The sequence below is a fragment of the Gallinula chloropus genome (assembly GCF_964237585.1).
Source record: "Gallinula chloropus genome assembly, chromosome: 1".
NCBI lineage: Eukaryota > Metazoa > Chordata > Aves > Gruiformes > Rallidae > Gallinula > Gallinula chloropus.
This window is the reverse complement of record NC_140085.1, coordinates 111,464,049-111,491,842: the sequence shown is the minus strand read 5'-3', so window position 1 is coordinate 111,491,842 and position 27,794 is coordinate 111,464,049. Positions and strand designations below refer to the sequence as shown.

Here is a 27,794-nt window from a genome sequence, read left to right as displayed (position 1 = left end):
GGAGAAGGATTTTGTGCCATTACTCTGTTGCGGGTTTGTAGTGGGAATTTCGTAGTATTCCTCTTGTGGTGGATGCCAGGTTGACTTCTTTATCCATTTCTAGCCAGAAATCATGATTTCTGGCAAAAATTAGTTGCTTGTTGTGCATGAATACTTCAGTAATTGTTCTTTTTTCTATATTTTTGTTTCACTAAGATCTGGGTATGGTTCTGTTGTACACATAAGGCCTTTCAGATGGCCTTTTGCCATGCAGATCTCAATGTCTTTTGTATTAAGAGACAACAGGCGGTCCAGGTAGAACATGAGCCTCTCCTCACGCCTAAGCAGGTACCAGTCTGCTGTAAATGACACCAGCTGCAGGATTTCATATTCCTTGTTTTCTCAGGATCTGGCTGTGGAGCCTCCTGGTTGATAGCTGCTGTTTTTTCTCTCACCCTGCCCATGCTTGGTACCTCTCCTAGAGAGTGAAACCTCCAGGCATGCTGCTTTATGCTCCTGTCTCTAAAACACCACCTAAAATGTTGGGCACAAACCCCATCAGTGGGTGGTGGCATGGTGACTGCCACCTGTCTCAGCCTGTGTGCCATGGGAGGTCTGCGGCTGCTTTAAGATGCTTCAAGTCAAGGTGAAAGTGACCCGTTGGAGATGCCAACCTGAAAAGCAAGCAATTACAGCCTCCTTTCTGAAAACTAGTGTCATGACAGAGCAGAATCTGACAAGCATAGGTGATATGTTTTGAAGTAACTTTATTTCTCAAACCCTTGAGCTCTACATTTTAAAATATTTCCGTTTACAGTTCTGAATATTTAGGGAGACCACATTGCTGTCATTCCTTTTGTAAATGCCCTTATCCAGACCCTCTTGTGTTTTCACTCCCAACAGTTGCCTCTGGAGCACAGCCTTGTCTTTTTTTGTTTTGCCGTGGGCATTTTCTTCTGCACAGGGGGAAGGAGAGCTCAGCAGCATGTTGCCTTTGCACCATCAGAGGGTGTGGGGAGGCAGCTCGGGCTGGGGTGCCATCGCAGACAGATGATGTTCTTACCCGGCATCTGACCAGCACCTGGCTCTGGGCGTAAAAGGATGTGGCTTGTTGGCAGTACTTGGGGGTGGGGTGAAAGGGTGTGTTTTGGTGACAGGTGTGATATACCCCTTTCTTCTTCAGGAAGCTGAGAGGCAGGTCCACCCATGCTTTTGAAATTGTGTCGTGTCATGCTTGTCCTGAAATAGCGTAGACCTCTGACTAAGAGGTCATGAGCATTGTGCTGTTCTCCACACCTTTAATTAAAATTTACCTTGAAGACTGCCTGAGGGACAGCTGGGTGCAGGTGCTGGCTCTCAGTGTAGCTGCAGAGCTCTCCCTGCATAGCTACGACTCAGTCAAGTGACCTGCAAGCTCTGGCTGCCCTTGAGACTTGGCACAGCCTCGTGACCCTCCTGCCTGCCCCGGGCACTTGCTGGAAGCCTTAGTGTCCTTGATGACAAGGCTCAGCATCTTTAGGAGTGATGGCCAACCTGGAAACTTCCAGGTTTTCTCCATCTACACCTGTCTTATATGAGCCTCTTTTCATCTTCCTGTCAGTGTGAGTGAGACCTCCCAGCCTTTCCTCCCCACCAGGGAGGCAGACTGGTGTCATTTCCCTTCTTACACAGCAGGGAAACTGAGGCATGATAAGCCTCATTGTTACATAGACAGCTTTCTGTTAAGTCCTATGGCTCAGCAGCAGAAGATAGTGCCTTAATTTCAGCCAAGTCTCATTTTTTCAGACAACCTGAATATATTTTCAAGGTCCAAAGTAGGAGATTTAATTTCTTGTTGTGTTCTTCCTCAGCAGGTTAGGCTAAATTAACTTTGTTTGGTGTATAAAATGGATGTTCAGGCTGATGTAATGATTGGGTAACGTTGTAAATGTCACATTGTAGGAAGCAGTATATTTTATAAGGGTTTGCTTTACAGTTTCTCATAAACTTCTTCCAAGCAAAGTTTTATGGTTTGTTCATACATGCTATTAGAATAGTTAGTATGTCAGGGACTTTACTACAATAAATAATAATACAGAGTGCAATCTACTTTTTCCTGATAATTAGTCATCAACTAAAACTAAAATACATTTGTGCTGTATAGCATGGTAATCCTGTTCTCTAGTTTTTCAACCCTGTACCAGACTGAGCTGAAAGATGAGTGTTTGCCTCCCAGATGCTGAGAAAAAGTAGTTAAAGTGCTATATCCTTTTTGACTTAATGAAGAGCTGTTTTTTGTGTGTGTCAGTCGTTATCTGGGAAAATAGCCTCTTTTTTTTTTTTCATAATTCCCTCCTCCAAATCTAATGCAAGAAATCCTAAAAGGCTTTTAAAACTTGTCATTTTTTCCTGATGGTTCCATTGTTATACTGAATTGTTTCCAGGTGAGATCCTGTGTGTTTAGTTGCCAGTCTTGTTCGGGGGAAGAGGAGTCAAATGGGCCCAACAGCATTGCTTTGCTGGGTAATTTCTTAGAGATCATCACTTGGCATGGAGGAAGAATACATTGAAATTATTTTGCTTCCTAGCTCTTTTTATGTCTTCATGACTTCAAGTGGAATAAAGATGTCAACACATGTTTTACCTAAAGTCTTACCCTCAGAAATGTCTGAGTTAACTGTGATGTCAAATTACTGCCCTGGTTTCAGGCGTTAATTTTGTTTCTAATCGCTGAGTATCAGATTTAGGATGAGAATAATGTTGTTAACACACTGATGTTCTGGTTGTTGCTAGGCAGGGTTTACACCGAGTCGAGGACTTCACCAGTGAGGAAGCTGGGGGTGCACAAGAAGCTGTGAGGGGACACAGCTGGGACAGCTGACCCAAACTGACGAAAGGAGTATTCCATAACATGTGATGTCATGCTCAGTGTAACTGGGGGGAAGCTGGCCAGGGGCTGGACTGCAGCTTGGGAACTGGTTGGACATCAGTGGTATGCAGGTGGTGAGCAATTGTGCTGTGTGCATTACTTGTTTTGTATATTCTATTATTATTATCACCATCATTGACATCTTCCTTGTGAGTCTTACTAACTGCCTTTATCTCAGCCCGTGAGTTTTACCTTTTTCTTTTCCGATCTTCTTCCCCATCCCATGGGGTGTGTGAGCAAACACCACGTGGTTGATTTATCTGCCTGCCATGTTAAACCATAACAATTAGTTACAATTGAAATTCTCCAGAGTGCTGTTGTTAAATCAGGCTGTCACAAGGTGTGTTTAAATTGGCCACGGTCACAGAGTGCCCTGACCTGCTAGAACAACATACTGAGTCCTCTCAGTATGTCACCTTACTGCCACGACACGGGGGTGGGCAGACAGGCAGCTGGGATGTCTGCCTGTGGCACATGTCTAGGAAAAACACAAACAAGTATTTTTAGTAGTATGCAGAGGTCAGTGTAAGAACTTGGTGGGATTTAGTAATTTCTATACTTGGGCCATTCTCTTTCTTTTGGAAGCGTAGCTTTGGATAGCTGCCGTTTAATTCCCTTTGTCTGGGCTTTCTGCATGTCAGAGCGGTGGGAGATGTAATGCAGGCAGGAATCGATGTCAGTGTTTTAATTGCAGGTGTGGGTGAAAGCAGGTGAATGCTGCAACTGGTGTGGCTGTTCTTTAGTGTTCTTCATTCTCACAGTGTTCGTCAGCAAGGACTATCCAAAACACAAAATCCTCTTGCTGTGTTTCTCCCCGTTACATCTCCCTGTGTCCCCTTCATCTTCTCTTCATCTGCCCCCAGATAATGTACTTGGTAATGCAGCACAGAGAGGAGCCTGTAGGGGATTGCTCAACATGGGCTTGTTTCTGACCATTGCACAGTAACTGATTGGGGAGATTAAGAAAAAATAGGCAAAAATGCTCTAATTTTCCTTACCTATTGCTCGGATGGGCTTGTTTGGCATCTGAACTACATCTGGAAGAAAGAAACATGTCTTGAACATGGAAAAGGGGAAAAAAAAAAAAGAAAAAGGCAAAACTAATAGGAGTTTTAAGGAGGTGGTGTTGCTGTGCGTTGCCTCCGCCTGTTTCAAAGAGAGCTTTCTGGTTTGCACCCCCAGAGAGACTTACAGGACAGGCTTTCAGCCCGAGGTGCCAAGTGTTGCCTCAGCAGCTGGGCTTCCTTCGGTTGAGTGTTCCGCCTGGGGCGCCGGCTCCCCACAGCTGGGGTAAAGGCCTGCTGCAGCCTTGTGGACACCGGGGTGCCCATGCAGAGGAAAGTGCTCTGTGCCAGAGGAAGAGTTGGGCCCTGAACCATGCCTGGATATGGAGTCTGTTCATGAAGAAATGGTGGGGGGGAGAACTTCAAGATCCTTGCTGCTTTCTAAATCCTTCAGTTTCACCTGTTTCTTCATACTTCTGTCTAGTATGTAGCGACATTGTATTTCTTGACCTTTTTTCCCTCCTCTTACTCTTCCTCCTGTCCTACTCTTCCTCTCTTCCTTCCCCTCTTCCTATCCCCCTCTGCCATTGATCTTATTGTTAATGTTGTCTTGCAACGTTGAGTCAGAAATCTGAGACTTTATTCAAAGTCCAGCCCTGAACCCAAAAGATTTGTCTGAAGAATATATAAAATGGGGTATCTGGAGGGCTTTTGAAGTTTTTGCTGTTCTACAGCTAGAAGTGTTACTGGTCAATAAAAAGGAAGGCATGGAGGCTACATTTTCATTGGAAACCTGGTCACTGGAGGAAAATTAATAACATTTTGTCTCTGTTGAGTATTCATCTGTTTTCAAACCATCTTGTCACTCACGTTAAAACAAACAACAGCGTCTCCTTGATGGAAGCTTTTTCATTAAATTGGAAGATCGCTATTTGAAATTTCAGTGAGAAATGTTCTTGTGGGAATCTTCAAAATGATTCTTTAAAAATAATCCAAAACATTAAAAAAAAAATGAAATCCACCCCCTACTCCCCAAGCACTCGAATAGTAGCAAAGCCCAGCCAGACGAAGCTGGACAGAGGGTCTGTACTGCGGGCTCTGACTTTGAAGCAGGGAATGACTTGGGTCTGCATGGATGAAAAGATGTCCCTTTGTCCATACTGCGCAGACTGAGCTGTTGGCTGTTCATACCCCTGAAATTTAAGGGAAGCTGGACATTGTGCCCACAGTAGTATGCTTGTTGCAGTGGGTTGGGGTCTGCTCAGTGGGGCGCTCAGTCGTCTGTGACACGGGAGCAGGGAGCGGTGCAGCCAGGGGCAGTGTTCTCGTCAGCTGTCCTGATACAAATTGTTCCTAATTGGAAGGAAATGCCCTAAAATGAACACTAGGAATTACAAGCCTGCTCAGGTTTTCTTGCCCTTTTTTCCCCCTCCTTTGAAGTTTGCCATCAGTATAGGTTAACACCAATTATGGAAATAGCTGAATTTTGCACTACACAAATTGCCCATCCCTATATTGGTGTTTTAGAGAAACAGGATTCATTTGGGGAGATGGTGTGGAAGGCATGCTGAATTTTGCAATATGGTATTTCAGTTACTTCACCCGAAGTTTATACCTTCCTGATTTTTGTAGTAGACCTCTTAGAAACTGAAATAGAAAAAGTTCTTTATACCTGTTATAAAACATTATTAATGGTATAGCTGTTCTAAGGACTTCTGTGGTTTTATAAGTATTTTACTGATAAAACCTTTAGGCATAATAATGTTCCTGCTTATGGGGAATAACTCCAAAAGTATTTTGTCCTATTTTCATATTTTACATGCTATTAGCATATTCTGGGTCACGTTCTTACATTCATTGGGTGTGTATCTTGTGTTAGCTGTTCCTTAATATTCAGGTAGTTCACAATATATTTTGAATAGCTTTTTTTTTCCCCCGCTTTGTGCCATGGAGGTAGTTAAAGGTCAGAAAGCATAGAAACACATGAGCATTAATGACTCTAGAAAGACTGGTAAACGCTGGGTTTCTTCTCAGGACAAGTGAAGTTAGAATGGCATTGATGAAACAGCGCGTTCGTTTGAGAGGTAATTACAGCGATGCTGAGCTGGCAAATCCGATCGCCATTTGAGTATAAAGCATTAACTGACGTGATGGATGAGTCTGTGGGTGGAGAGAGTTAATCTAATGGAGGAAGCGAAGAGTAGAAGGTGGGCAGGCTTTCATGACCCCTGGTGAGAGCAGTTTGCTAGCTGTGCAGGCTACCTGTGTGACTTGAGTGAACGCTGAGCTTGTTTCAGGAGGCTGATGGCATCGGACTTGAAGATTTGGTAGAATGTTGACTTGCAGAGAAGGGTTACGTTTTTCTGACCTCACAAAACAGAGTCACTGGCTGCTGTGATTTCCTTAATTGATAGGCAAAAATTTTACTAGCAGAAATTTTAAGTTGTCACTTGTAATGACTTGTGATGGCTGAAACACGAGAGGGGAAGGTTCCCCATGTCTGTTCACATAGTAAGCAAGAAACCCTTCTGATGTATCTGCAAGATCATCTGAGAAGTTCATGTGACGTCATGACGTACACCACTGGATTTCAAGCACTGTGCTGTTTATAATGTATGGAAAAAGTGGGAAGTGAGAAATTTACAGCTGCGTTTTTCAACACATACTGTCACACCAGCCTGACGGTGCCAGTGAATGCATAGCTGGGTATCACTCTGTAACGTTATCCAGCAGTTCCTGCTCTGTTTTGCCTGTCAGTGGTATTTGTGGTTCATACTAGAAATTGCAGAGACTTGTGGAAATTTAAGAACTGGACCTTTTTGTGAGCCTGTGCTGTTAAGTGCGAGGTGTAGTAAAGCATCTTCTGTGCTAAGCACATTTTTCCTTTGCCTTCTAACAAGGGCTGCACGCTTGGAATGCATGGATGAAACAGCAAAACCAGACAGGTTGGTTGGTTTGTTTTTTTCCTGACAGAAAAGGTTTCTAATCTTGAATGAAATGTTTTGGCTTTGGTTCCATGATGACAAGCCATTTCATCATGTGGGATCACATTTTTTTATCACTGCTGCTGAAAGAAATAACACTCAAACTGAGACCTGAGTGATGAAAAAAAGGTTACAACAGTACAGTGGTGACCAGGAGAATGGGATCTTGGCATGCTGTGGCCGCCATAAAAAGCTTGGCACAAAAGGTACCCCTTTTTCTTCTGGCTGCATGAGTGGAGATAATCTGCTCTGCAGATGTCATGACCTCTTGCAGCTTCTGCTGGTGGCAGCTATATTTAAAAAGTTTAAAGTGGCACATTCTTTGAAAAATGTTATTCAGTGCCTTAAATTGACCATCCAAAATTACTACATGCTTTGGTGTCTTTTTGTTTGTTTTCCCAGCTGTAAACCAAAGTTATTCTTCCACTTTTACCATCTTGTTGTGTGAGGGTATCAAGATGACGAATTCCACAGTTTGGTGTGGTACAGAATTCACAGTCTGCCCCACTGTGGGGTAGCAGGTTGTGCACAGAGATGCTGAACGGCCCATTCTGAGCATGGCAGAAGTTTCGTGGAAACAAATGCGTTGTAACAGGTCCAGATTTTTCTGCTGATTCTCAAGCTGGCTGAAATAGGACTGCAGAGACGACCTTCACTCCTGCCCTCTTCCTTCACATTCAATCTTGGCACATTTGTGACATGAGGATTTTGAATTTAAAGTGTCACCAGGCTCACAGAGCTGGATTTTGTGTGTTTGCAGGTATCCTTACTTTTTTTGGACTTAAGTTTCTCTTTAGAAAAAAATAATCAAAGTGAGAAAGAATATGGGTGAAATACATAACTATTCTGTCCTCCTCTAAAAATTGCATGCTATGTGATGAATCCTCTGCCCTCCAAAGAAAACTCTCACAACAGCAGCACCTGCAAAGACTTTGCTTGAGAGAGAGAACTGGGGCAGTTTTGAGAAGGTGTTATTGTGTATCAGTCAACAGGCACCTTCTGCCAATGCACAAGATCAAATGTTGCATGCCACCTCCTACACCCGTTGGCTTAAGCCGTGGAAAGACATTTCCAGCAGTATAAAGTACACCTTTCTGGTGTAATTATGGGAGGGAAGAAGTGTATCAGTCAGATGCGGTAGGGCAAGGAATATATATTTGCATTTTATAAGTATTGCATTAAAAATCAGATTAAAAGATCTTTAGAGCAACTTTTCTTGTTTTCTATCAGAGTTAATGAAGCCACGTGCACTTCTGTATTGTTTTTGTATAAAGGTTTAAAAAAAATACAGTAAAAAGACACAGGCTGTCCCAAGCACGTAATTTGGTCATTTGATGAGGTCAAAGAACTCAAAAGCAGCCTATATGACATTTCTTGAAATAGCTTCTTTCAATATATATTTTTTTTTATTAGAAGATGTGAAAATAAACAGAAGTGCAACCTCTTCCATAAAGGAAAGCAGGAAATAATTAGAAGTGACAGAATGAATTTCTGAAAAATGCTAGGCAGTAGGAATTGCTCATCCTGACTTCTTGTGTGATGGAAGGTGCCCACCTGAGTTCTTAGAAGTTCAATTGTTTCTTCATAGGTGTTTGTATGTATCTGAACACCAATTTCCTCTTGTTGTAAGGCACTGGATTTACTATCCTAGTGTAGTTCAACCCTAATGAAAATAACCACGGGAGGTTTTGAGCAGTTTGTGCTTTTGTGGTCACTTACCAGGCAGACCAGAAAGTGTTATTGCTGAGGTACCATGTGGGTCAGATTTTCAGTTTGGTGAATTACTGTAATTTTCCAGACTTTGATGCCAATAAGCCATTTAAAAGATCAGTTACACAGACTGGACGTCTGGCATAACCCTTTTCTTTCCTGGCTCTGTGCCTAATCTCACTGCAGTGAGAAACTGCAGTGCAGTTTCATTCTTGCCCTGCTGCCCATTCCCACCTCCCCCGTCCTTCAGGAGGCTAGATCTTCTTGGTATAACTGCACCTAGGCTTTCAAGGGGAATGCTGAAATCTTCATTTAAGGCTTGGTTTTGACTTCCTTTCCTCTCTTCTACCCCGTGCATGGTTAAATTTGCTGCCTGGATTCCCAGTTTCACAGTTCGCATACTCACTTTAGCCTTGGACTCGGCTAGGGTGACAAAGCTAAATGACAGAAGATACAGTGAGGTGTAGGGCTCGTGTGCCAGAGTGCTGGGGTGGCTTGTTAGCCTTAAGTAGTTCCTGTGTTGACTCATGTTTAATGAGCGACAGGGATCAGAGGAGTGTGGTAGTGGGACCAACCCCGCTTCCCAAGAGATCTCGTCCGTCAGTCAGAAGAATTCTATTCTAGAGTGCAAGGTTTAGAAAAACAGCAGGTGGGAGATAGGCAGGCCTCTGGTGTGCAGGCTTGTTGAGGGGGAGAGTTTGCATCCTTTCCTGTTAGCTTTCTGATTTGCTTTTGGCCAAAAGCCTGGTAAGTAATCCATCTCAAAGGCATGCATCTTCTTGTTTAGATTCCAAGCACGTGTCCTACTCTTGTAATTTGTTTTGTGTTTCTGTTTTGTGAGGTTTTTTAAGGCATGTCGGGGTTCCCAGTTGGCTCTGGAGGTTTCCTATACTTGGGGATCACATGCTCATGATTAATCATCTGCTGGAAGCAAATCTAGCCCCAGGCTGAATACTTGGCAATCCAGTCCCATCATGTGTTTCCTGGAGTTTTCTTGGGGGAGCTGTAGAGGTTATAGAGGGCTGCGGGGCATTTGAGCTTTTGGGAACCTGAAGCACAAGATGCTGGAAACTGGGATGGTGGCACCTGCAGTAGGAAAGGTTAGGGGTGCATAAATTGCCATCAGCTCAGCCTGTAAGGCTGAAGGAAAACAAGTAGCAGATTAGGTGCAGCAATTGCTTTCTCCTATATTAATTCCCACAGCTTTCTAGAGCCAACATATGTGGCCTTGCTCTCAGTAGGCAGACACTGGCTTGTTGCTGCTGCTGTTTTGATTCCTTTCTTGGAATTAGCTTACCCCCAGCTATTTGCTTGGGCTTGTTGGCTGGCAAAAAACATTGTATGGAGTATGTTTTTCTTCAGGTTGCTTGGCAAAATTGTGGTTTCAGTACATCTAAATGGATGAACGTTGACTGCGTACAAACATGAGCCACTTCCCAAACCCAGTAATAAGTCCATATAGGTATTTGATATCCTATATGGAAAGCTTTGCCACATTTTTGTCAGAAGTTAATACTTGCAGACAGAAACCTCTTAATATGTAGCTTATGCTGCAGCCACATGAGTTCTGAAACACCATTAGAAAGAAAACTCATTGTTCCTGTCATCTGCTTTACGCCTCTGTCCCCGCTGCAGGTTGATGAACATGGAAAGGAAACGTTTCCTTATTTCTTGAACAGCAGCAGGCAGCATGGTTTGCCTGCCTTCTCTTTCCTTCCCCTTCGGTTATATCTTCACAAGGCAGCAGGGAGATGCACTCAGGAGGGCGAATAAATAACACCTCGGCGCCAGCTCGTGCTGCAGCGAGGAAAGGAAGGCATTAGATACACATTACAGACCCGTGGTGTAGACATCGCTTGTAGCAGCGTGCTGAGGTGCACACTGGCGGGAGCTGCACAGGGGGTTGTGTTTTGAAACCTGAAGCACATCCATTGGGCTGCTCGGTGTGTTCCTGTTGCAGTCAGGGGAACTGATTACCTCTTGAAGGCAGCCTGGAACCCCGGGGTGTCTGCGGCATCGGAAACAGAGCTCAAACCACCCAGCTTCAAACATCCCTGTTTCACCACGGGCAGGAGCATAGGTAATTTGTATTAATGACCCCATGTGCTACTTAAACACTCAAGGGAATCAGCGTTTCCATGATAGGGGGAATGGATATTAATGTCCTATATGTGAGGAGGTTGAAGTGGAAGGTTCAGAGCCATGATGATTTCTGTGTTTGCCATGAAAGGAGAGCGCTGGCCCTCCTTGTCAAAAGTCTGTCAGGAGACAGAGGTACACTAATTTGGGGGGGGTGGGGGGGGAGGTGCAATTTTCAACTGTTTTCATGGCTGCATTCAAGCCTAACACTGCTTGCCGCTGAATTGTTGCATTCAGACAATGATAATAGGGCTTTACAAATGTGTGAATTTATCAGTGTATCAAGTAATTTTTTTGAGCTGCTTTTGAAAAATCCTGTCACAGGCACCACTAAACAAAGGCAAAATGTCAGCAGTTTCTTGTAAACGAGACACTGCGGTCTGTGTGCTAATAAAACCCTGGCTGGGACGGTATCAAGGGAATAGACAGAAAAAGCTGTCAGGGTGTCGTGGTTCCATGAGAAACAAGACTGAGTCATACTTGTTTACCAAAGAAGGTAAAGTGCAATCATAATACTGGGAAGTAAGCACATTTGGCATTATTATTATTATTATTATTATTATTATTATTATTATTATTATTATTATTATTATTATTATTGTTGTTGTTGTTGTTGTTGTTGTTATTAATGTTATTGTTATTATTATTGTTATTGTTATTAAATGAAACTCCCAAGACTTCTGAGAACAGTATCAGTATGCACCTTTGTTAGGTTGTAAACCTTTGTTTGAAAATGGTGGATTTAAACTGATGGCTGTGATGAAAGGTGTGAAAGTTAGACACGCTGCCTGGGAAGCAGCACCTTTGTGGTGCCAAGTGAGGAGTGTGAATTGTACCAGAACATTGAGCGTGACAGGGAGAAGCAGCTCTACACACTGCAAGAGAGAGGGTTTTTTTTTTCCCCAGCTTTGAAAAGCTGATGCTTTATTCCCAGTGTTGAAATACAAGTTCATTCCCTTCTCACTTGTTCTGTGCTGTCCCTTTCACGTGAGTGCTCTTTGAAGAAAGAACCAGGATGGTAACGGTGGTTAAATCCAAGGAAACAAAGCCAAGCATAACCTTCCATGTTTCTTGTAAGATGTAGTACCTTTCCTAACACTGAGAATGCATGAAGTCCACCCACTGTCTCTGCAGCAGAAGCGCCTCACGATGTAGCATTGTTTATATTAAACCTGCGTCTTCAACCATGAAGCTCCGAAGCCCCTAAATTACTCAACAAATGCAGTGGAACCCCCACCCTCCCCACGGCTCCTGGCTCCTGAGAAGCACTGCTGAGGGGCTGCATGGTATTGCTGTTTTTCTCCCATCTTTCATAGCTGTGGGCTCTGAGGTGTCATCACCTTCTCTTTGCACGGGTGGGTGTCAGTGCTGTGACATAGATTGGAGGTCTGATGGGAAGCTGGTGCTGTTGCTGCTTTTAGGGCTCTGTCCCTGCCCGTTGGGTCTGGGCCCTCAGGTCTGTGATACTGTGCTGGGCATGATTAAATCATCAGGGTAATGCCAGTCCCGTTAGCTTCTGGTATTTGGCTTCATTCAAGGAGAAACTTGCTAAGAGAGCGTAAAGCACTTTATCTCCCAGTCCTCTTCTCTTTGGAAGGCAGTGCTGAGAGGGGAAGAGACTAACTGGTGTTTGTGTAAACAAAAATAAATGAAAGTAGACAGCTGGGAAAAGAATTCTTTTTAGAGAAAGTCTGGAGTGCTTCTTTAGAACCTGAGCATAGCTTCACAGTTCTGCACAGTGAGAGCTTTTAAAACTTGTTAAACAGGGAAATTACCTTCTAAAGCACGATTTCAGGCATCTGAATTCTCTTGAGTATATAGCAAGGTTTTCACTTCCATGTAGGTACCTAAATCTAAGACAAAACCACTTCAGTTTTCATTGTTCCTTGTTCTTGAAGCTTGCAATAAAATATAATCTTTTGGAATACCATCCTTGTGATTGAATCTTACAGAATATACTGCTAGCGATTTTTCTAGAAGTGATCAAAATAGTAGAAGGAATATTCCAGTGCATTTTGTGCAGGAGCCTGATCCTATGAGCTGTTGTAGCCTTCCATGACTCTGGCTTTTTTTACTTTCTCAAATGTCTAGTCCATCAGGAAGCAGCAAGTCACAAAGTGTATGCAGGTGGGGGGGGCTACCCCCTAAGCATTTCCTTCTAGTTAGTTACTGGAGAGGAAATCAGGGCCCACTGTAATGGTGGGCATAGCCAACCAGCAGAGAATTGTTTTGTCTCATCCTGCAGCCCTTGCTGTCACACACACACACACACCCCTTAAGAAAGAAAAACGAAAAAGAAAAAATACTGCCCTTGATGCTGAGAATTTCCCAGCAATATTCGGTGGACAGACATAGCTCAGGAGGTAAAAGCAGATGGATGCTGGATGCACACATGCAAATTGTTTTTGAAGTGGCTTACCATGTGACCAATTGACTTCCCTTTGTTTCATTAGGTTGGGTTTTTTGTCCCTTTTTTAACTTTATGAGCTTGCCAGTATCAGAGAGTGCTCATTGATCTAAAAGGAAGAGGAAAAATAATTGCACTTTTTTTTTTTAAGCATGCTGTGTTTGTAGCTTAGGTAAAAGAGAGACAGAGAGCAGCTTTCTTTAATGTTGAAAGGCAGATGGTGTCTGATGCTCTTGATCAAAATCTGCATGTTTTATGCTCAGCATGCCTGGCTTCAATGTCTGTAGCCAGCCGATGCTAGAAGCCCCTTAACCTGGAAATCAGAAGCAGATACTGGACTTACAATTCACCTCCATCTTGCATTTGAAAGGTGGTAGTGTACATAGAGCACTTTGGGCTCAGGAAAAGGTGAAATACTTGGCAAGAAAAATAAACCCAGAAGGAATCTATTGTTCAGAAAGGAGTTACTGAAAACACAGTGGAAATTTTGAACATATTGAAATTAGAATGGCAGGGGAAAACACAGTGGAGGTGGTGACATTTCTGAGCCAGATGTTTGAAGTTGAGAAATGAAGAGAACCCAGTGGTTTTGTGCCCATTTCTCAGTTTTCTCCAATGTAAATGGGACCTATTTGCAAAGTAGCTGTTACTACATCCATTCTTCTAACTTCCATGGGCTTGAAAGCTTCATTATTGCTTTAAGTCTCTCTTGTGTTTCTAGAGGTCAGATATTTCAGGGGGAAAGGAACAGGAGATAAATTATTTTTGTGTAGAGACTTAACTTTCTCCTAGTAGAGTTGGGCTTGTGGCATACAAGACTTTAGTCAGTAATATTCTTAATTTCTTCTTAATACCCTATTTAAACAGGTTGTACTGTTCTCCTTTTTGTTCCATGTTCACTTTCACAATTGTGGGCAACCTATTATAAAATTCAGTAGTACAGGCTTGATCTCTGAAACAGGGGGAAGGAGGTAAGTTGTTAACTTCACACATGCTGTTCAAGCGTATGCAGTGCTGTGAAAAAGATGCAAAGCCACTTGTGTGTGAAGGTGACAAAAAGTCACTGCATGTTTGAATATTTAAAGATCATTTACTCGTTACTGGTGCATTTCAAGTAGATCAGATTAACAAACCTGAAGCCTTGCCACAGCTGAGCACTGAGCCCTTCAGAAGCAGCACTAGGTGTAGATCAACATATGTTTTTGGTCTATGGCCTGTGTATCATTTGAAATTAAGAGTGATCCCAGAAAATTCTTGACACATTAAGTCACCAAATGCATTTGATAGTCAAGTGCAGTGTTGCCTCCTATTGTCCAAAGGTGATTAAATCCTGGGGATTTTAGGCAGCTATGTGAATTTAAAGCACTATGATGGAGAAAACTATTTTGCCTAGGTTGAAGTTTCCCTGTGAGCATGGGGATGCCTGTGTTGCCATCCTACCACACATGAGTATCACAGGGCTTTTATTGAGGCCTGACACATCAGCAGTACCGTGGTGTTATAGAATCACAGAACAGTTTGGGTTGGAAGGGACCTGCAAAGCCCATCAAGTTCCAGCCCCCCTGCCATGGGCAGGGACACCCTCCAGATTGTCCAAAGCCCCATCCAACCTGACCATGAACACTGCCAGGCATGGGGTAGCCACAGATGCTCTGGGCAGCCTGTGCTAGCACCTCACCATCCTCACAGGGAAGAATTTCTTCCTAATATCTCATCTAAATCTCCAGCCCTCTGATCATCTTTGTGTTGGTCATGCAGAACGTCTGAGCTGAGTGTGCTGTGCTGAATGTCTGCACATGTTGGCCAAGACAGCAGCCTCATCAGCAAAACTGCATCATTTTCACCGCTCCATCAGTGCTGCTGTCACACAGAAGACCAAAACTGGGTCCTCTCCTTCTCTGGGTGTTAGTGCCTGAATGGCAGTGTCGTGGCTGCTCTCTGCATTACGATACCAGAAGGAGATGAAATCTCAAAGACAAGAAGGAGCAGCAGTCAGCTGAAGCATGAGTTGGAGCATCATGTGTGCTGACTGACTCTGTCCTGTCCTGTGTGAAGACAGACAGGTCTGTGCACTGTGCCTGTACAAGTGGCTTTTCTCTTCACACAGCACTAACAACAGAACAAAAAACTTAATACCAGGGTAGACAGTTCCAGGTCAGTTCAGCACTTGGTAGTCCTCTCTGAACAGTGTGCAAGGTAGTCCACAGCCTAGGTAAGGTGTCCTCTGGGTGAGGAAGTCCCGAGGAACTCTCTTGTTTCCACATCCATACGAAGTGACCACATTTTGAGCTTCCTTCAAAATAAAAAATGATTTGCTGACTGCAGCATGGAGCAAGCACGTTTGGAGTGTTATTTGGCTGTCAATATATAGTATTGCTGATGGGAATTCTTTTTCCATCCCTGTGCAGAGGGAGGAGCTCTGGACTGACATCTTGCTGGTTTTCTCACTGCGTTGCTAATGTTGACTTTTTTTGTTGTTGTTTTAGCATTTCTGATTTCTTACTCGTTGAGATGTTCCAGAGTCCATGATTCCTTCTTTTTAGGGGGAAGGAGAGAAATGGAAGAACTTCTTGTCCTTACAGAGTTGCTGAATAAAATGTTCTCTCTTGTTATCTTGAAATCATGTCGTTGCTGACACAGTGTTACAATTTTCTTCATTTAGTGATGATAAGGCAGTAGAAGAACAACCAGAGGAAGATGAGGAGCTAACTGTTGTAGAAGATGAAGATGCTGATGATGACGATGATGATGGTGATGAAGTTGAAGAAGAGACAGAGGAAGAGTATGAGGAGGCAACTGAAAGAACTACCAGTATTGCAACCACTACCACTACAACCACAGAGTCTGTGGAAGAAGTTGTCAGAGGTAAATTTATGGGCATTTAGCTTGGGGCTGGAAAACTGATCCTCCTGCTGTGCATATTTGCCCTTTACAACCAAAAAAATGTTCCAAACAGCAAAATATCCAAAGTTGCAGCATTGTTGTGCTTTGGCTTCTGTAATTTGCACCTTGAATCCCCTCCCCTTTGCCTTTCCCGTTACAAATACTCCTTGGAGGTGTCTGTCTGTGAGGTGTGGTTATTGTGTGTGATGTGGATGGAAGCAGAAAGGTTACTTTTATTTTAAAGCAACGCTGTATAAAATTTGGCTGCCATATGTAGCAAGTAACACAGGAGAGTAGGTGCATGGGTTCCCACCTGCAGGTCCTGCAGCAGGATTCAAGGTGTCAATCCTGAAGAGAGGCAGCACTTGCTGCTTTGCTCTCTGACATTGACAGCAGCATTTTGTGAGATTTCTGTTAGACACTGGTTCCAGATATTTCTCTGTGAACAATAATTTGGCAAATGTAGGTGAATTTAGACATAACTAGGCAGAAAAGTGAGCCTAGCTCATGAGTTGTATTGAGGGTGGGGTGGGAAGGAAGTAGAGGAAAAGGTGGTTTTTATGATACTTTGTAGTTATTAACATTACTGTATTGTAAACTTTCATTTTACCCTAGTTCATGGACCACACAGCAACATATGTTTCTGCTGCAATACATATTGAAACTAATTATCCTTCCATTTCTACTTTAATAAATGGAATTCCATGTGTTGTTAATCTCTGTAAGATAGATACTGTTTTTTCTGCAGTGCTGACATCTTTGCCAGTAAGTGCTGGAGATGATGGCAGGAAATGAAAAGAAAAGCTACAGTTGAAAAGAAAGGAGTTGGGACGTGCAGGAGGCAGAGGCAAAAAGGCAGTGATAGGGGTGTTCATGAAATGAGGCAGAAAACACCTGTCCTGGTTCCTTTCCTCTTGCCTTGTTCTCCCACCCCGTGCCCCCAGGGATGCTCAGGACTGAAGTGCCAGCAGTTTGCAGTGGCAGCATCCTTCCCTCTGGAACATGGCGCTGCCATTCTGCAGAGGAGGAAACAGAGCAGAGGGCTGCCAGGCACCGTTCATCACAGGGCCGAGGACATCCCTGGTGCCCAGGGGATGCTTTGGAAAAAGCAGAATTAATTCATTTAGGTTTTTTCTGTTTGGGCCACATACAAGATAAGCCCGCTAATCAAAGTGCTAACACACTGCTGAAATCACTTGCAAAAGTTTCCTGCTAAGGCTGGCAACGCAGCCTTGTGTGCTTTCTGTCTTATATAACTACATTGAGTGTTTTGCTCAGTTACTGAAGAGCCACTTCAGTGAGGAGGGGGCAGGAGGAGATTATGTTTAAATCTTTAAACCAATTAAATACATTTCCATATGTGAGCTTTCACCACCTGGGGATAAAACGCCCTGTTCTTGCTGGTAAATGAATACTGAGAGAAAGGGGGGAAAAAGGAAAAAAAAAAAGCAGTACACTTGACTTTAATGGGATTTTGGATGAGTGGAAATGAGGACAAATTAGGTAGAACATGTTTCTTTACTGAGGTTGACATTTCAAAGAGGTTAAGATGTTTAGCCTTCAGGAAAGTAGCGTGTGATAATACGAATGTGAAATACAAAAGAGATGAGGCAAACTATTGAAGTCACCTTTTAAAAATCCTTTAGGAATGTATATACTTGCTAGCTGATAATGAAACACTATTACCCCGTTTTTCCCAAGTCTAAAACATCCCACCTTGGGTGACTGACTGAAATGCTTGTTGCTGGAGGGTGAGGGCAATCTGTTACCAGTACAAGTTTTAAATGCAGTTGTGCCGCATCCCTTTGGGCTTTCTGACCTCCAGCCCTCCTGGGGCATGCAGGGTTCAGAGGCTGTCTCTGTGTGCAGGTGGCTGGTGTCTGACAGAGCTGCACAATGCAAAACGCTCGCTTATTGGCAAGAGTAGAAGTGTACAGGTAGCTTACACCCTGGCCCTTGCTTCTATTTCTTCTGCTGCATTAGAGAGAAAGCTTCCTGCAGGGCTTCCATCTTCCTGATGGGGCCAGCAGACCAAGCGCAGGAACTTCTCTGGTGAGCATCTGCTGTATTCTTGCCCTTGCAAACTGAAAAGTTTATTGCTGTCAGGGCAAATCGTAGATACCTTGTTGGCAGTGTATGTATCAGGTGGTCTGTCCTAGGGAGGAGACACCTTGGAAGCCTTTCCAAATGGGGTTACGTGTCGGAGCTTTGTTCCCATGGATGCAAGCTCTGTTCAGGCTGCTTTTCCCCAGCGTTACTCGGTGCAGTTCATAAAACGTATCCTAGGATGCTCTTCACAGACACTTTACAGCCACTTTTATGTCTGCTTTATGAAGCTATAACTAATACTGTGTCATTAGCATTAAAGAGCACAGAGAGCGGGTTTGTCCAATTTGAGAGGAGTTGCTTTACATATGTGAAATCAACAAAGAGCAACTGTTCTAAACCCATAAATTAGGATCTAATTGTGGGCTGGTACTGAGCCCTTTCTCCCCTAAATCAATGGAATGGTCGCCGTCAACCATAAATAATTGGAAAGTATAAATGTAATGCTATACTTTAAAGACAGTTGAGCTATTGCAGAATCAATTTGTCAGGCAATTTTATTTCTATGCATATTTTAACGAATCGTGATCAAATTAGCAATAGCAGAACCACTTGCATATGTATTTCCAGAGAAAAGGTTAGTCTTGCCTAGAGAATGGGAGAGGTCATTGACAGCAAGGGACAGTCTTTCTATTCAGTTTCTTCAGCAGCTATATTTTTATAAGTCACAGTGTTTATTCAGTAACGCGAATGAGATTTTCCTGTCGCTGAACTTGCCAGGATTCACTTTCCCTCCTTCTGTGAAGGACCATCTTTACTCCCAGTTCATAGGGAGTAGGGCAGCTGCCCCGATGTCACTCGCGACACAGACCCACTTTAAACCCTCAGAGAAGCTCTTGCGGGAGTTCAGGTGTTAAATCCAGCGGATGGTGGGTCTGAGGTAGCGGGGATCCAAAGAGTGCAGTTAGTGTCGGGTCGATGTTTTTCACCTGCGGTCACTGGCAGCAGTTAACACTGAATTTGTGCTGAAGAAAGTAGTGGTTCGCTTATGGTGCCCAGCAGGAAGCTGTGGCTCTTAACTTCCCTCTCTGTATGGAGCAGAAGAGGTGACCGGCTGCTGGCCAGGATTTAAGCAGGGGAGTGGTGTGGTTTCTGCTGCTACCGTCGCAGTGTCGCGGGTGTCGCAGAGCTGCTCGGGGTGATCCTTCCAGCGCGTGATGGAAGGCAAGCGGCAGCACTGCTCCCCCGTCACGTGCAATTGTTGGTGATTGCATTTCTGCTCCCCGTCAGCACAGCAGGTGACAGGAAAAATCAGTCTCTCTGGGCCTACAACAAAGGATAAGCAATTCCAGCTTAGTGCTCCCTGTCAACATAGTAGTCAATCAGGTCTCATTTGAAGGAGAGCAGCAGGGTCAGCGCAGCAGCCTGGCAGAACACACTTGGCAGCTTCTTCGCATGCAGGGGATTCAGCAGCATAAGCCTGACCTGCCTCCTCTAGCGTATAATGCTGCCCTTCAGCAGCTGGTTTTGGTTTCTCTAATTCAGCTGGGTTTCTTTAAACAGCGAGGAGGGAGTTTAAGCAGTGCTGCTTGGTGCGGCGTTTCAGCTGTGTGTACAGCCTGGAGCTGCAAGTGGGGAGACCATATGCCAGGATGAGAGGAGTAGCCTGGTGTTTGTGTGGTAGCTCTTCGCTTTAGCGATACAGCGTGCTGGGGTTTGTGCTCAAGGTTTTTGTGTGCAGAGACCTTAAATCCACGCAGTGACAGTTACCGTCTATTTCTGAGGCAAGGGAGGGTAACTCAGCGCTGCACCTATCAACTGGAAATTTTGGGATGGTACCAGTAGCCTGTATTAGACTAGTTGGGCTTTTTTTCATCCTCAATAGCTTTGCCCTGCTTTCTTCTTTGAAAAATTACTGTATTTCTTTTGATGCAGTAGTGCCTTGTTTATTTGCTTCCAGGAATATGCAGTGTGCTTTTGTTGGAAAGTGGTAAGGTGTGGTTGTGCTCCCTCTTAAGAGAACATCAGTACACTGTTATTTGAACTGTGCACGTTATGGCAATTCTACTGGTTTTTTTAGTTACAAGATCTCCATCAAGAATAATAATCTCTAATGGATTTGCATTAAAATAAATTATACCTTTTAATTAGACATTATAATTTAAAGCATAGGTATTCCATCATGATACAATACTTTAAGATATGTTGCAATTAGAATAAACTTTTTTTATGATCTAGTAATCTTGTTGACAGAAAAACGATATATTATTACCATCTGGGGCCAAGAGCAAAACCAGTGAAGTGCTAAACACAGTAATAAGGTTGTTTTACATACAGTTCGGGGGTGTAGAGTGGTTTAATTTAAAATATATCTTGCCAGATGAAACGCCCCAAGAGTCTGGTTCTATAGAAAAAAAAATGTGATCTTACCATATTGAAACAATAATTAATTGAATAATTTGGTTTGCTATGTAAAAAGACTACACCTTTTATTAAATACCCATAAATTCCTGACACTTTGTTGACTTACACTGGGAGTTGGACTGGGGTTTTTGTTTGGGTTCCGGCCACCGGTAGTTACTATGTGGCACCTTGGTTCAAAATGTAGTTGTGTTGTGCACAAGTAAATGGAAAATGTATTTTTGTCTGTTTGTCCCACTTGAGAATTGTAAGGCTTTGTATTCTAGCCAAGTATACAATTGTGCTTGATTTTTGTATTCCAGATATCCCCCTCCAGTAGCTTAAGAATGAGCATTAAAGAGAGAATTTCACCCATAATTGCACAGGATGGAAATTACAATTTTACAGTATTTAACAGTTTTAGAAGAGCTCTTCTTCAGTATTGGGTTTAGAACTCTTCATTTTGTTGTTTTCTTTTAACTTTCTCTGCAGAAAGTATTTTGGCAATTGTGTAGCTTGTGCACCAACTTTTTCCTAGAGTATGTGCCAGCTTCACAGCTGTCTCCTCCTAATTCCAAAAACCTCTTCTGAAATTAGCTTTTGTCTTTGGATACTCAGAGTAAAAGTTGGCTGACTCTCCTAACCACAGAGGAAGTTTTGTTTCGATGAAATGATCTTTAAATACTCACTTCTGATTATTGCATTGAGAGGAACAGTACTGTGCCTTTTTGGAACAGGAACCCTGTAACTGAAAGGCAAACAGAGTTCATTTACTCTTTAACTTCGCTGATTTTCCTCAGCTAGTTAAAGAAATGGGAAGGGATATAGATATATATGTGTATTAATATCCCCAAGCTATATCTGCCAGTTCCTGAAGAAACTGAAGCCAGAACTGCTCCAACTGTCATATTGTACGTGTATAGTGAGTGATGAAGGGGAACGTGGACCTTACGACCCGTATTTGAGAGGTTTATTCCTTTGGCCTCTCTTGCATTAGTGGATTGCTGTGTTCTTCCAGGGAATGTAGATGGTGAAGTTCAGATTGTGATCCCATACAGTTAAGCAGCTAAATGCCTTGCTTGGCCCCATCGCGGTGACGATATGGTTTGAACTGACAGTGACATAGACAGAGCAACACATACCAGTGTTTGCTAGTGCTAGTGAGTCGTTTCATACCACCAGTATGATTTTTTTGCATATACTTGACAATATCAACTTTATACTTGAAGGGCTGGTAGTAGAGAGAAAGTCATAAATGCATTATTTTTTTCCAATACCATGGCATAATAAAGAACTTGTCATCTTTGTAAGACATCTTGATGGTGTCTTTCTAATGTAGCATTAAGGTAAAGAAGTTTCTCAGAAGTGTGTGAATGAAACATAGGACCCTAGTTCCAAGGCAGGATGGTAGTCTGACTCCTGTTGGTCCTTTTTTCCCCCCCTTTTTTTTTTCTTCAATTCCCTTCTGCCTTAAAGTTTGGAGCTGACTATGCAAGCATTTAAATGAGCTTAGGTCTTATCATGTAAATAAATTCAAATCCTGGAGAAAATGCTGATTAACCGTGATGTTTACAGTGATAGAAGTATGTAAATGTAGCTGTAACTTCCCTCCCCCCATTAGAAGTTTAAATTTTATTTCAAGATTCCTCAATTGAAAATGTTGCTGTTGAGAGTTAAGTGTTAGTCCCATGCAGGAAGGAGTAGGGGGAAAAGCATGGAGCTGAGATTTTGAAATGACTGACTATAATTTCACTTTGATTTAAAATCAGTTTTCTTCAAGGGACAGGGAAAAAAAAAGAAAAAAAAAACCCAAAATCAAACCCCAGAAAATTATATGGCAATGAAAAAACGTAAAACAATATTCAGAACCATATTTTATATTTCCTTCTGTAAAAACTGATCATCAAAAGTATCTAAAGTGTTTGCACATAAATCCTAATTAGCTCTACTAACAGCGTTTTGGTAAACGAGTGTTTATGGAAGTACTTTGTGGAAAGCTGTTATAAATCAATGTCCACATACTTGAAAACTGTTTTTCCTGGGATGCTGCAGCCTGTGCTTTTCGATGGAAAATTAATGCAGTCAGTACTGATGTTTAGTGTAACTGATTCTTTTTTGGAGTATCACTTTAACTATTAATTTAAAAGCAAATCAAGAATATCTGCCACAACACTGTCCTTCAGGGAATGATCTACCTGCTTGGTTAGAAACAACTCCTTTTGCATCAAGAGGCTGAAAAATTATAATAAGCTTAGAATGAGGAGGGTGGAATTATGCTTTCCTGATTATCTCAGAAATAATTTGCCAAATATAAGGTTTCAGAGAGGGAAGGTATTGGCGACTAATCTTTGGCTTCAAGCACAGATTAGGTGAGAGGGATTTTACTGCTGAAGGAGGACGGTGTGAAAACTGCAGGTGTCTGAAAACAGAGTTAGAATTTAGATCACTTTACAAACCTGAGTTGTGGCAAAGGCTTGTCCTCTTCAATTTTACCTGATGTCATAGAGCCAAAGGCACAAATGCAACTTTGCAGTGAAGAAGGGTGAGTGGGTCCCTTAAACAAAGCAAAGCTTGCTGGTACTACTGTACTTGATACAAATCGTTTGTGATATCAAGTAAAACTGAATTATACAGTGGCAAAAAAAGTAATTCATCTTCTAATCAGCTTTCAGCAACAAGAATAATATATGAGGCAAAGGCAGCTTTTAATTTTTTGATGAATCATTTAGCAGTGTGTGCTGCCTGCCTGCTGCTAATATCTGTGAAAATAGTGTAGCTCATCCATCAAAGGCATTAATTGCTACACTTGGTAGCGGTGGAAGGGGAATCTGTACTTGGATTAATAGCCCGAGAAAACCTGTTGAATTTCCCATCTCTGTACTTCATTTCCCCGCCTTCTCACTTGTGGTAGTGCAGATGAGGATCAAGTGTTGTGGCATTCCTATATGAAGAAAAGTGATGAGGTTATGGAGGGGCATGAGAGGAGCAGCCAGTAGAGCATCAGTAGAGCAACGGGACCATTTCCCAGCCATCGAAGCTGGATTAAAAACCTATGTTTGCCCCAAAGCCAAGGGGTGAATGAACACTACTCTGAGCCTCCACAGAGAACAGACAGTGGTGGATGGTGGTGTCATCACTGGGAAAGGGGCGACAGCAGGGAGAGGTTTTCTAGGCTGGTCCATCAACATGCTTCCTTCAAAGAGGCCAGTTGCAAAACAGTAACCTGGACCATTTTCCCCTGTTTATCTTCATTTAGGTCATAAGCTGTTTGCACAACAGACTGTTTCTGTCTACGATGAAATAAGTACTGTGTAGGTCTCCCCAGGAGTGGTAGAGCCAGCTGTGCAAGCTGGAGGGAAGGATGAAGGATGCTCCTCCACAGCCCTGCCCTGTCACCCCCAGCCTAGTGTGGGAGGCAATGGGTCAGGCAGGAGGCAGGTCGCTGGCCACACGTCTGGGCTGCAGATACCTCAGGCTTGCTCTTTTTAATGTGCTGCCCCGTGGGGTTTCTGAATGTGTGTCCCAGTGCATCTCCATGCATTATGAATGACCTGAGTGCCCTAAGAGCCAGTTCCTTGCTATCACTGTCATTAGTTATTTGATGGACAGTTACCATCACTTTCTCACGTTATTGACACATGGGGAAAAAAAGAAAATTAAATACAAAATTTAAAAATTGCTGCTGCTATTTCTGTGAAAGAAGTACCTATAGGGTATTTCAGATTAAATCTATGAACTGTTCCTGTCCTGATAACACTTTGAAGTGCAGAATGAAGTAAATCAGACTTTAGAGCAAAACCGGTATGTTTGGGGAAGCCTGTAAAGCACTTATTGTTTGGATAGAGGTCAGGCTGTCATCAACATTAATGAAGAAAGACTGAGTTGTTGAGACCTTTGTGGGTTTTGAGATGACATTTCCTGTCAGCAAAAATTCTCATGATTATACCTGTCTCTCTAATGTCAAGAGTCACTATTCATTTTAAATTGACATGTGGCAGCTCTTCCAAGGCTGTGCAAAGTTAGCTTTGTGTGAAGATTTGACTGAATAATTGGACAATGGGGCTAGATTTTACTTTAAAATAAGTGGAGAGAATCACTTGTATGCTAAATGTGGTATATAATTAATCATACAGTAGTATATATTTGTTCGTAATTAGTGTGTTTTACAATTAAATACACTTATTTTGCTTTTATTCTTAAGTAAAAATCCCTAATATTCCTTCACACACACACCCCCCGTTCCTTTCCCCCTAGCTGCTTGGTACAGAGCCGCGGGATCTGTAGCACACCCTTGATGGCCGCGTGGGCGGGTGTGCTTCTCATAGACCGAAGGGACGCTCCCTAAAACTGATCCTTGACGTTAACTTACAGGTACTGTGTGTGAACATGTGTTGAGCACATGTGAAACTGTGTTACATATTTAAGGACAACTGAACACAACATCTGTTTATAAAAAACAGCACTCCCAGGGAGAGTGAAGGGCTGGGTCAGGTCAGGCTCTGAAAGGTGGGATTCTCTCAGTAGCCAGCATCCAGGAGGTGATGCGAGGGAGGGTGATTTTCAGTGCTAGTGCACTGATAGTACTTCATACCTTTCAACCCTCAGGGGTTGAACCTTCCACAAAATTCAGGTATGTGCAGAGAATTCAGAAGCCTCGAGGTGAATGTACCCGTTTGTCTGTTGATGCAGTGTGTGGGGTGAGAGCAAGTGTGGGGCATGTTGGCATTGCATAGATTTGAAACGACTTCTGCAGCATGTTGGAAGATAAAACTTGTTTTGTCTGTTTGGAACATTATTGGTGAAGGGCTATATGCGTTTACATGTGTAATTGGCTGAATTCCAAATTGCAGGCAGAATTTGCTTTGTTTTCCTTTACTTTGTCTGGTTGGGTTCTTCCCTCAGGTTTTTGTGTGTTGCAAGATGTAGGCAGAGACTGTGGCAGCTCACAATGAACACAAACACAGACTGTTTTCATTTTTCCCTGTATATATTCACCGGGGATTAGATTTTCCTCCCCTGGATGGGATGAAGCTGTGGCAGTAATTTTATATATGTGAGCCATCGAACTATGAATTACACACCATGTCCCAGGTGGCTTGCAAGAGGGGTTTTCTTCAGCAGTGACTATATATAAATAGGTGTCTGAAGAGAATTTGTTTTCCTCTATAACTCATAAACATTTTTTTCTGTGTTTCGTTTTTTGGTTGTTGTTTTTTGTATAACCTGGTTATGTGTAGTTTTGTATAACCTGCAGTTTCAGGGGAGGGATGGCGTAAAGTCAAAAAACAGCAAGAAGAAAAAAAAGTGGCACCTTTCGCTTTCAGATGTTCCCCTCCCAGACAGGCCCCCAGTGGGCTGCTTGGGCAGGAATCCACCTTGGGGCCATCAGCTGCCCCACAGGCAGGAGCCAGGGGGGTGGCAGTACCCCTCTGGCCTGGAAGCAGACAAAACTTCACACTTAATGCCATTGTCACCATGCTGGAGCTTGGTTTGGAGCAACACCCCTCTGTGCAGATAAAGTAGCTGAGACTATAAAAGTACAGGCAGGCTAAGAAGACTTAGGGGCGTGAATCTGAGTCAGTTCAGACTTCAACTTCATTGTCTCCAGGATGGTTTTCCAGGGAAGAGTTTTCCATTGCCCAGAACGCCTCTTTGGTACATCTCCTTTCTCGCTCACGTGTGTGTGTGTGTGTGTGTGTGTGTTAGGACATTGAGAGGCAGCTAATCAAGAAATCGAAACGATGGCATTTACATGCTAAATGTGGTTCCTCTGGGTCTCCTGTGCCTAGAGGTGTGCTCTGAGCAAGCGGAGACTGGTCCCTGCCGCGCGATGATCTCCCGCTGGTACTTTGATGTGGCCGAAGGAAAGTGCGCGCCCTTCTTTTACGGCGGCTGCGGTGGGAACCGGAACAACTTTGACTCAGAGGAGTACTGCATGGCAGTCTGTGGCAGCGTCAGTAAGTGCCCCTCCATCACTCCCGCCTCTCGGGAGCGGGCCTGGGATCACACTAACCCCCCACCGCGGTCTGTCCAACACCTCCGCTCACTGCTGGACCCTCAGCAGTCTCTTGCTAACCCGGCATGGTAGTGGGCAGCTTCTTGGTGCTGTAGACGGGGTCTGCGAGTAGGTAGCTGAAAGCCTAACACTTCCTTAGATGGCGCCTTCGTGCTCACCTTTAACTCTTCTCTTTCTGTCGGAGCCTACTGACACCTTGTGTGTCCCCGTGTGTGCACGTTCCATGCATGTGCGGGGAAGAGCACAAACTTAGGGAAGCCTCCGGTAAGTCTAAGAATACCTCATGGTTTGCACAGTGCATCTTCATGCATTATTTCTGACCTTGTTTAATCAAAGCAGTACAAGCTCGTTATACTGTAATACTTCTTTCCAGCCTCAGAAGAACTGATTCTTTTCATTTGTTTGTTTCCCATTCGATTGAATACTTGGTTTGTGTTTGCAATGGAAAGGAAAGAAATGACATTTGATTTTTAGGTTTCCCCGAGGGCTGCGGTGCACACGGATGTGAATCACCTCCCACTTGCTTTGTTCAACACAGCATTTATTTTAATGATCATTTCCCGTGAAGAAAGAGTGCTCTCACCGTGGTATTGCTTTGGGAAGGACGGGTTTCTCTGTTGCAGGGTACTGAATCAAGTGCTGGATTTATCAGCTGTATTACGTTCAGGGGGCTCTGGTATGCCCCCTTCTGCCTCTGCTTTGCCTGGGAGTGCTATCTGGAGGGTGTTGGCAGCCATTTACACCCGAAACAGTAAAGGGCGAGTTTGTGTCTCGCTGTCCTGCCTGCTTACAGGGCACGGAGGAGCAGAACAGGAGCAGCACACTAGCAGCACTCCTTTCGTAGCTGCACCTCAGAGTATCACAATAAGTACAAGGCTTAAAAATGCACACGGGCATCAAGGTATGTTAGGCATGTTGTGGAGCAGAGGAAGGTGACCTCTATTTTCTTGGAGCGAGAGCAGTTGTGGAGGCAGGAGTCTTGCTCTGGTGCTCCAGCCGCATTTCATTCTGGAGTCTTCTAGAGCTGCTTGTGGCAAAGATCCATAGAGAAAGACTATCACAAGGTCAGTGAGTGTTCGGGGTTTTTTCTCAGGTTCGGTTCAATAAAGCAGTACCAAGAGCATTATGATTTGTGTTCTTTTCTTCAAAAGTTATCTTGGTTTACTTTGAGATTCCCAATTCTGGGTCATTTTGTGTTTAAGGAAAATAGAAATACATTGAGTACTTGAACCACATGGCTTCATTTGCACAAATGGCAGTGAGGGAAAACAGAGCAGGCCTTGTGTTCTAAAGCAGATCTCACAGAGGACTTTTTCCT

General features: G+C 43.4%; 1 protein-coding gene across 1 annotated transcript in view; it reads left to right on the top strand.

Annotated features, from left to right (window-relative positions):
• The window catches only part of APP (amyloid beta precursor protein), a 219,002-nt gene that overhangs the window by 108,397 nt on the left and 82,811 nt on the right, over positions 1-27,794 (top strand). Inside the window, exons 6-7 of the mRNA XM_084271833.1 lie at positions 15,794-15,996; positions 26,250-26,417. Of these exons, the coding sequence (XP_084127959.1) occupies positions 15,794-15,996; positions 26,250-26,417 (371 nt within the window). The remainder of the gene's footprint in view (positions 1-15,793; positions 15,997-26,249; positions 26,418-27,794) is intronic.